The sequence below is a fragment of the Nannospalax galili genome, unplaced genomic scaffold, assembly GCF_000622305.1.
Source record: "Nannospalax galili isolate Female #2095 unplaced genomic scaffold, S.galili_v1.0 scaffold469, whole genome shotgun sequence".
Lineage (NCBI taxonomy): Eukaryota > Metazoa > Chordata > Mammalia > Rodentia > Spalacidae > Nannospalax > Nannospalax galili.
In genome coordinates this window covers 156,890-167,507 of record NW_008359443.1, presented here as the reverse complement: position 1 = coordinate 167,507, position 10,618 = coordinate 156,890, and the positions used below count along the sequence as shown (strand labels likewise).

At 45.3% G+C, this 10,618-nt stretch overlaps 1 protein-coding gene across 5 annotated transcripts in view; it reads right to left on the bottom strand.

Moving 5' to 3' along the window:
• Positions 1-9,054: 9,054 nt before the first annotated feature.
• Deup1 (deuterosome assembly protein 1) overlaps positions 9,055-10,618 on the bottom strand; it is a 72,963-nt gene continuing 71,399 nt past the window's right edge. For all 5 annotated transcript variants that reach the window (XM_029558680.1, XM_029558679.1, XM_029558681.1 and 2 more), the window contains one exon: positions 9,055-9,900. In XM_029558680.1, the coding sequence (XP_029414540.1) occupies positions 9,724-9,900 (177 nt within the window). In that variant the 3' untranslated portion in view covers positions 9,055-9,723. The remainder of the gene's footprint in view (positions 9,901-10,618) is intronic.

Genomic DNA, 10,618 nt, shown 5'->3' with positions numbered 1-10,618 from the left:
CAAGTCAAGTATATTTGTGTGGGTACATCTCTGAGTTCCTCATCACTATTTGCCAAGATTAATCTCAATTGTCAATCTGGGATCTATAATCACCCAGCCTCTGGGCGTGCCTGTCAGGGATTATCTTGATTAGGTTAACTGAGGTGGGAAGATCGCCCCACTATGGATGGGACCATTTCCTGGGCTGAGACCCTGAACTATAGTACAAGAAGGAGAAAATGAGCTGAGTGAAAGCAGTAATCTCTGCTCACTGACTGAAGCTGTCATGTGACCTGCTGCCTCAGGCTCCTGATGCTCGACTTCCCCACCATGATGGACTCTTTCCTGCAGCAGCAGGAAAAGTAGCTAAAGCAGTCCCTCACAGATGGCTGCCGGCTTGCAGTGACGTACCTTGGGATTGCTGATCATGCTATGAAACTACACTCGTAAAGCTGCTGCTTTTCATTTCCAGTAAAGAATTCAATATGTACAAGAGATTCATTTATGTTTATCAGAAATAATTTTGCTCAACTGTAGGGCAATGTAAGTATTCTGAACATGTTTAAGATGGGTGTAGCTGGAGCTGGAGAGAAGACCCAGTGGTTAAGAGCACTGGCAACTCTTCTAGAGGACCTGGGTTCAGTTCCCAGCACCCTCATAGCAGCTAACAACCATGTGTATCTCCAATTATAGAGGATCTGACGCCCCCTTCTGGCCTTTGTAGGCATTGTATGCTCAGTGCACTTATATACATGCAGGCAAAGCACTCATACACATAAAAGAATAAATAAAAAGATGGGTGTGTCTGAGCTGTGGTGCTTGGAGGTCCGCTGTTCTAAGTGCATCTTCCATTGAGGGTAATTCTTAATTTACAGGAGTCAAGATATAACCTTACTGGAAGTTGGGAGATAGTTGTATATTATCTTGAAACTAGATAGACTCTTCTGTAGGTCTCTTTTCATTTTTTAAGCTAGTATGCTTTACTTTTCTACTAATCTTTAGAATGATCTTGTTCATGTTTACCAAAAATTCTTGCTGCTAGAGCTGCGGAGATGGCTCAGTGGTTAAGAACACTGGCTGCTTGGTTTCCAGCACCCACATGGTGGTTCAAAACCATCTGTAACTCCATCCAATGTCCTTTTCTAGTCCCTGTGGGCACTGCACACATGTGGTGCACTTACATACATGCAGGCAAAACACTCATACACATAAAAATGAATTAATAAATTGTTGCTGGGATTTTGATAGAAATTGTGTTTAAATTGTATATGAAATTTTGGAGAATTGAGACCTTTTCTCTGTTATTTTTCAGTCTACAACATGACTCCTCCTCCCTCCCCTCCTCTCTCCCCTCCCCCTTCCCCTCCTCCCCTCCCGGCTCTTAAAAACAGCCTTGATTTCATCATTACTCAACGGCTTTATAATATGCAAGCTTCTCACCTAGAGGTGGGTCCTCATGCTGAAGTGGTATTGGTCTCAGCCCTAGGCAAGTCTTACTTGGGCAGATAGCCACAGTGTTACATCATGTCCAATGAGAGTGTTTCCCAGCACCCCTCCCCAACCTCTGGCTCTTATACTCTTTCTGCCCCATCTTCCACAATATTACCATTTAGTTATGGTAGGCAACTAAGAGCAATGGCAACAGCCTGCATTGTTTTGCGGGGCTCTGAGGCCTCCCTGGTCAACAATGCATAGGTAGGTATCCCATGCCTGGCACAGGAATTTTAATTTAATAACCCATGTCTCCTGGGAACAGCATTATTTGCCCATGCAGCACGCTTCCATTAGAACTCTTTTTAAAAAATACAGTCTTCCTAGTCCCAGTCTGCCTGGAAGTCACTATGTGGACCAGGTTGGGCTCGATGTCACAGAGCTCCACCTGTCTCTGCCTCTTGAGGGCTGGGATTAAAGATACACACCAGCACACCTGGATTAAATTATATTTCAATTAGTTTACAAAGTATGGGTTTCCATAAGGTTTTTTGGACTGATTTGTGCTTTTTAAGGACTCAGCACGTTTGAAGTCAGATGCCTGATGGCCATGTGTCCCAGCTTACTGCCTCCTCCGTCCCTCGTGGCACTTGATACCGGCTTCCGTTTTCTTTGTCAGTCTTGCTAGAGATTAGTCACTTTCATCGATCCTTTTCCAGAGACAGCCCTTTGATTTCCTCTGCTTTTTCTCATTGATTTCTGCATGATTTCCTCTCCTCTAGTCGCTTTGGGTTTCTTTTGGTCTTTATCGGCCCGAGATTCTTGAGAGATTTGTCTTTTCCTGTTTTCTAAGGTGGGGCTGGTGCCTCTTAAGCACTGCCCAGGCAGCCTCTGCATGATTTCCTCTCCTCTAGTCGCTTTGGGTTTCTTTTGGTCTTTATCGGCCAGAGATTCTTGAGAGATTTGTCTTTTCCTGTTTTCTAAGGTGCGGCTGGTGCCTCTTAAGCACGGCCCAGGCAGCCTCAAGGAGTTTCTGCTGCTAAGCCCAGGTGTGTATCTCGACTCTCCGGCTTGATAGCCTATCAAAGCCCCAGCTTTCTGTGGTGTCTGGATTAGAGCGTTCTTGTCTAAAAGCTTTCTGTCTTTCTTGTCTTTGCCTAGAGAGAGAGGTTTTGCTGAGGCTTTTTGGTTTGATCAGTTGCTGGCTTTTCCAGCCCCTATTCAGGGACATGGGAGGGCAGTTGCTTACTGTAGCTGCCCCAGCAGAGTACCACAGACTGGTGTTTAAACAGCAGAAATGTGTGTCTCACAGTTCTGGAGGCCAAAAGTGTGAAATCAAGGTGTTGACTGGGTGCCGTGTGCAGGAATCTTGTCTAGGCCATCCTCATCACTTCCGTGCTTTGCTGGCAATCTGGCGTTCTCCAACTTGTAAAAGCATCACCTTGATTTCTGCCTTTGTCCTCTAGTAACATTCTCCCAGTTTGCATTTGTGCCCCAGTTTCCCCCTTCAAGAAGGACATCGGTCATATTAGAATAGGGATCCCCTGTATTCCAAGTAGGACCTCATCTGAACTAATTACACGTGATGACATGACTTGCACATGAAGTACTGGTATTAAGACTTAATTCAGCATGTGAATTTCCGGCCGTAACCGTGAGGCAGAAAAAAATCCCAGGAGCCCCATGATCATATTGTCCCTTGGGTCATGAGGGCCCCATCCAGTCTCCCTCCGCCCTCCAGGAGCCTTGTGTTTATTGTATACACAAGTCCGCAGTTTTCCATTGAATTTAGCAGGAAGAGGAGGTTTGGGGAAATGAATGCAACTCGAGAACACGCAGCCAGGATCAAATAGAGAAGCAGACCAAAGGCTCGCCCATCACCAGTCCCGTGCCGGAGGTTTGGTCATGTTTGTCCCATGACTTCGTGCAACTTCATCTGCCTGGAAGGCTCAGCCTCCATCCTCACACTCTTCTCAGTACAGGTTCCTCGTCTGCAGGGTCCAGTGCGACATGAAAACACAGGGCTGGGTTGAAGACAGCAATAGTGCTACTTTAAATCAAGTGTGACCCTTTGAGAGCTGGCCTTGCATGTGTGCACAGGTCACACACCCAAGAGGTCAGCCCTGCCTGGCTTTCTGCTTGCTGATAACTCCCACCCATCTTGGGAAACTCACCCTTCCTCTGGAAGCGTGTTTTTGGTGACACCTCCCCTCGCCTCTTTGTCTTCGATATAGGGTCTCCCTATAGCCCCAGCTGGCCTGTGCAGACCAGGCTGGCCCCAGTCTCACAGAGATCCACCTGCCTCTGCCTCCTGAATGCTAGGATTAAAGGCGTGCGCCACCATACCTGGCTCCACTCTCTCCTAATACAAAAACACTCCATGTCAGGTTAGTTACCTTCCTCTGGGGGTCCACCATTGTGTGTGCATGGTTTTTGAATGATGTTTAGGGTCTGACCCTTATTTGAGAGCTTCTGGAGAGCAAGAACACTTCCTTACATGATTTCAAATGTCCAAATAAGCACAGTCCACCTTATATTAGGCAATTAGTAAATTCTTTTGACCCAACAGCTAAGCTGAATGAAATGGCGCTAACTTGTCCCACCTCCTCCTTCCCTATCCAATGTGGAAGTGTACCTACAAGCTGTGCAAATGCCTGACAGCTCAAGGTGGTCTTTTAAGAGTATGAAATTTGTTTGTTGGTGATTAAGTAGCATAATACATATATTCACTGTCGATCAGTGAACATAAATCTGAGAAATGTTGCTCAAATTTGGGTTTGGAGTTTATCACCTGGCCAGTACTGACCTAGGGTAGGTTATCTGTAGATCTCTGTAGGAGGAACCACAGTAACCTGGGATAGACTATCCCTAGATCTCTGTAGGATGAACCTTGGTAACCTGGGATAGACTATCACTAGATCTCTGTAGGATGAACCGCTGCAGCAATGACTTTTACCTAACCTTGCAACCAAAAAGTTAATCTTTTCTTGTTTATGATATAGACAAGCTCGCTAAACCTTAGGCTCCTCTTGCAACCTGGGAATATAGCTTAATGCCCCATGACTCATCCTTGCCCTTGACCCAAAACAACTATGGATATGAGGGTGTGTTTTGCATATTCATTGGCTGCAATGAAAACTATCCCATTATGTTGCAAACAACAGGGATTAAATTGATAGTGTCTGTTTGTGGTTGTGTGTGCTATTCTAGGTCAGTAGGGTCAGACCTGGCGGGCAGGCAGATTTCCTGACAAGATGAATCTTTCTGCTTTTCCCCGTCCCCGTTTCACGGTGGATAGACCGAGTAAAAGAGAGTCCATGTCTCTTGTTCGGGAAGCACAGTTCTGGGAGTGACCTGTGGGAACAGTGCTGTTCATCTTGCTAAAATGAATGCAAAGAATCAGGTCGTTTTTATTCAAGTGTTACCATAACGTGGCATTGCATAATGAAGGCCACAGACCTCCAGTGCGGTAAGAACACAGATCTATCAATGTCTTCGATAAACTGTGCATCTCTCCAGAATGAAGCTGTGATGTTCGGCTATTGTGTAAGTTACTTGTCTCATCGCAGTGACAATATATCTGACAAAAACAACCTGAGCCAGGAAAGGTTGATTTTGACTCGTGGTTTGAGGGTCTATGGCTCATCAGGATGTGGAAAAGCAGGGCAGCTGGAGCATAAGGCTGCTGTGCTGGTCACGCTGTGTCCACAGTCAGGAGCCGAGAGCGCTGAATGCTGGTGATTGACTGCTTTCTCCTCTTTTGTTTTTTGGTCTTTTTGAGACAGGGTCTCCCTGTAGCCCCAGCTGTCCTGGAACTCACTGTGTAGACCAGGCTGGCCTTAAACTCACAGAGATCCACCTGCCTCTGCCTCCCAAGTGCTGGGATTAAAGATGTGTGCCACCATGCCCGGCCTTACTTTCTTCTTTTTATGCAGCCCAGGATCCCAGCCCAGGTGACGGTGCCATCCACACTCAGGGCAGATCTTCCCACCTTAGTTAAACCTCTCTAGAAACACACTCAGAGACATGCTCAAGGGTCTGTCTTGGATTCCAAATCCAGTTGACAATGAAGATGGATGATCACAACTATTAAATCTTTTTTCTTAAGTAACATAATTTCAATATAGTGACTGGACAGTATGTGTTTGTTTTCCAAGCTCTGAAACTACTCTTGACTGTTTTGTTAATGATGATTTTCAGTTTTATGTATATTTAACAGGAACACACACATATACAGGTGGATACTCACTCTTCCAAAATTCTTGGGTGACATTTTAGTTAGTGTAAAAACTTTGGTTATAAATTAAGCTTTGTTTGTCCCAAACACATTCAAAGTCAAAGAACTGTCTCAGTTTGACTCCTTGTAATTTACCATTAAAATCACTTGGGAAAGACTGAAGATGTTCAGGGTTAGAATAGCTTTGAGGCTAAGTCAACACTTTCAGGAGATTTTCCTCAAGCTGAGGAAAAAGAGGAATTTGGAAGCTGAGTGTTTGCTTTTCATAAACAAAACCAGAAGAAAGTGAGCCAGTGGGACAGCTCGGTATGTCTCTGTGTTGCTACTTTAGTTATCAACTTTCATGACAAATGTCTGTTGCACATCCCTCAACTACTCAGCATAGGCTATTTGGTCCTATCTTGAAATCCTCAGGCAAATGCTGTGGTCAGAAGCCTTGTGCCTCCAACTGCATTGAAATCGAATACTTAGTGTCAGGGCATTAAGAAGGGGAGTGGTTAGGAAGTGATTTGATTGCATAATTAGAAGGATTGGAGGCAGTGGTGCTGAGGGGTGAACCCTTATCAAAGAGGTCCAAGGGTTCTTGTTTTGAGCCACCTATGAGGATACCTTTACTGGACCCCTAATCTGCCAACGTCTTGATGGACTTCCCAGCCTCTAAAACTGTCAGCAATGGACTTCTGTTGTTTATCTATTATCTGGGCTAAAGCATTTTGTTATAGTAACCCAAGCAGATTAAGACCTGAAGAAAGATATATTGATTGGTTGGGAAGCTTAATTCCTCTTTTCAAAATTATTCTGTGTGTGTGTGTGTGTGTGTGTGTGTGTGTGTGTGTGTTGTGGTTTGCACATGACATAATGCAAATGTGGAGAGGCCAGAGGATAACTTTGTGGAGTTGGTTTTCTCCTTCCACCTTTATGTGGAAGGTTCTTGGTTCAGGTTGCGAATTTGTGCAGCATATGGCTTAACTGCTGAGCCATCTCGGCAGCCTCGTTCATTCTTATGCGAAGCACGCAGAGTCAAAGTAAGTTTTATCTCTTGCTGTTAAGCAAAAAACTAAGGAAAACCAGGATTTTCAGAGAGCTGATAGTAACTGGAGGGCTGAAGTAGTGATTTAAGCAAGTCCGCTCAGGGATTTGAGGTACCCACGCACAGGGGCACCCCCCTTACTGCAGGTCCCACGCTGCATCATGCTCTTGACTGTTAAGTCCTAAGAAGGCTGTAGCGTGGATCTTAACTGCAGTGAACAAGGCTCACTATGAGGTTACCCTGAAGGACTCAAATGGCACTAGACTTCGGGGATGGTGGGAGTGCTTAGGCTTTTCCCTTGTTTCCATGTATTAGGGGCATAAAGGTTTTAGAACTTGTTTGTGGAGTGCCATTTCCAAACGTATTATCGCTTCTCATCTGAAGATACACTGAAAACGTTTTCTTTTCTTTCTGTATTTGCTGGGGATTTTTGGGTTGTTTTTGTTTTTCAGTGCAGGAGATCTCTCTTGAGGCCTCATGTATGCTAAATAAATGCTGCATTTTAATTGTGTCCAGACTAGAAACTAGCAAATGACTGAAAAGAACCATGAGTCCTACAACTTTCCTCGTGCGGAGCTTTTGTGGGCACACTGAGGGTGCTGGGCCCCTTCTGATGTTTGAGCGTATCTTTATTCCCCGTCTGCCTTATAGTCGTGACACTGGCAGTAAAGACGGGTCCCGGAGGCAGAAAGCTCGAGCCCTGCTTCACACCATTCTGCTTACAATTCCCAGCAGCCCTGGCTCATAGGGACAAAGATATTAGCTTTTATTTATTTTTGCATGTGTATGCATGTGTGAGTGTGGTGTATACACACATGCATGGCATGCATCCATGTGCATGGACGTCAGAGCACAATACCAGGTGTCCTACTCTATTACGCTGCACCTTATTCCCTTGCGACAGTGTCTCTCACTGAACCTAGACCTAGGCTGGCAGCCAGCAAGCCCAGGCCAGCCCCATCTCTGCCACACAGCACTGGGGTTAAGGTGAACACCATCTCTTTTTGTGGGTGTTGGGACCCAAGTTTAGGTTCTCATGATTGAACAGCAAGGACTCTTACCTATGAAGCCGTCTCTCCAGTCCCCCGTTAAAGACTTGTTTTTAGTTTAATAGTGCTGAGAATTTTGTATGTTTGCATGCACACATCTGTTCACATGTATCTGTGTATGTGTGTTTGTGTGTAGGTCAGAGGGTAACCTCATATGTCATTCCTCAAGTACCTTCCATTTTGTTGAGACAATCTCTCATCAGTCTGCTGGACAGTTAGGCTAAGGTGGCTGGCCTGTGAAACCAGGGATCTACCTGTCTTGTCTCTCCAGATCTGGGATTACAAACACACACCACCATGCCTGGCATGTTTTACAGGGATTCTGGTGATCACACTCAGATCCTCATGTTTGCAAGGCAAGCACTTTACCTACTGAGCCATCTCTCCAGCCCTCTATGTGAGATTATATGTAATAAATGCCCCCCCCACTAAATATGTATGTTGAGCTCCCAAACCTCAGTGAGCTGGCATTAAGTGTGGGGTCTTCAGGGAGGAATCAGCTCACGGGGTCCAGTCCATGGATGTAGATTATTAGCACCCTCTGAAGAAGAACCATGAAAAGGACTGTCCCCAAGCCAGGAACTAGGCTGTCACTGGACCCTAATCAGCTGGTGCCTGGGTCTTGGACATCTCTGCCACCAGAAAATGTTTAAGCCCCACAGCATGTAGGATTTTTGTTCTAGGAGCCTGAACTACAACAGAAGGCTTTTTGAAACATCGAGAGCTACATAAACCACATAGTTATGCCACCCAAGGACATGTGCTCAGGTCATCCAAGTTGGATGCTGTTTTGCAGTTTCCACAGGGAAACAAACTTGTTAGCTGAGGACATCAGGGTTTCTTTCAGTATGTTGATACTGTTTCTTTAAAAAGAAGAAAGCTGCTGCCCCTGCGCAAGGAAAAAAAGAAGAAAACTGCAGACCCGCCTCGAGTTTCTCAGTCTCTATACAGTTGGATATAGTGGTGTGTGTCCCATTAATTATTTTTGATTCATTTAATGTTTATGAGTGTTTTGCCTGCATTTAAGTGCAGCACATGCATGCAATGCCCAAAGAGGCCAGAAGAGGGCATCAGATCCCTTATAACTGGAGTTACAGACGACTATTACCATTCTGTGGGTGCTGGGAACTAAACCCAGGCCCTATGCAAGAACAGTCAGGCTTTTAACCACTGAGCCATCTTGTCAGTCTGTACCCCATTTTTAAAGAAAGAATACTGGATTATCATTCCTGTACATTTATAACGAATTTTATTGTTTATTACCATGTTATTAACTTCTGTACACACTGGACACTGTTGTAAGAACACTGAATTTTGCATTCCTTTATTATAAACGGGTGATTATAAAGGAGACTGGGGCGGGAGTGGCACTCTGATTTTTGTGTCTTGCTCATGTCCATGAAGGCGTTGGTGCTGCAGCACAGCATCCCTTTCAGGCACAGGGATTTCCCTGAGCATGTGGTCCATCTGTGTCCTTCACAGTCTTATGGGAGAGAGACATAAAGATGAATATAAAAATGGTAAAGGCTGTTTTTTCCTAAAACAAATCTTAAGGTAGTTTACGTAGTCCGACAAATCTAAATGTTTCTCATTTTAACAAGTCCTTGAGTTTTGCGCTCAGCACAGTGCGGCCGCTTGGCTTCCATGGTTTGAAGTTGGCTCTGCCCGTTCCCTTGTTTCCTGTTGCTGGGGAGTTGAGACTTTGACAGACATGATTCAAGTCAGAAGAGGATGCATTTTTAATTCCAAACCATTCCATAACTTGGAAAACAGAAACCCTCTTTGGGTGGTTACATGTTTTCTATACTAATAGCAATTCGGTACATGGAATGCAGGAACACAGGCAGCTTTATCCAACGTACTGCGATTTTCTAGCCAATGAGAAATGATTTACTCAAGACAACAAAATTTCCCAGTTTCACGAATCAGCTTTGCAAATATTTTGCCACAGCTCTGTGTGTGTGTGGGGGGGGGGGCGGATAAAAGAGGCTGACAGCTCACATGTGTCTGTTGTGCTTCAGTTTGGTGTATTTATTGAGTGTGAACTCGGTGTGTCTCTGCAGCTCATCGATGTGCGTGTTTAGCAGTTTCTCAAGCTCCTTGGCCCGCCTTTCTTCCTCCAGCAGGAAGTGCTGCGCAGCCAGGGAGGCCGGGAAGGAGAGATCTGGCAGAGACTAAAGAGGAGAGAAGTGAGGGGAGGTGAACAGGAGCCTTTAAACACCAGGCAGGCATGTGCCTCCCTGATACCATCATGCCCGCAGCTTCGAGGAGTTGCTCACCCTGTCAGAACCCTCTTCCCTGTGCAGCATGGTCCCTGCTGAAGAAATCCTCAGGTCTGTCATCTCAGCATCATTCCATTAAAGAATTCTAGAAGTGGCTATTGCATGGTGTGGACAACCTTGAACCTGGGACGGGTGTAATTAACCAGGGAACTGCCTAAAACTGATTTGCAAGGCCAGTGATTCCTAAAGCATGTAAGTCCCAGATCTGGAGTGATGATGTAGCAGACTGGGGTGAAGAAGGTTCGTACTGAAACAGAAACCAGGACAGGCTTGACTGGGGAGGGGTGGGGAACACAAGGGGCCCAAGGGGATGCTCTCTGGGGCTTAGCCTGTGAGGAGGCACAGGTGGCTCTGTGGGTGGGAGGGGCTGGCTGGGCCAGATCTTACTAGGTCTTACTAGTCCTGTGTACCTGAGGAAACCTGTGATGTGTGCCCAGCTCACCCAGTGGCATTTGTGAAGATATTTGACGGTTTATGTCTTGTTTAGTGTATATTTACAAAAGGAGAAAAAGATTGTTTCTGGAGTAAAGGTCAATATTAGGTTCATGGCCTTTCATTTAAAAACTTTTAAAAACACTAGGGGATTTATACTTCATTTTCTAGTTCTGTG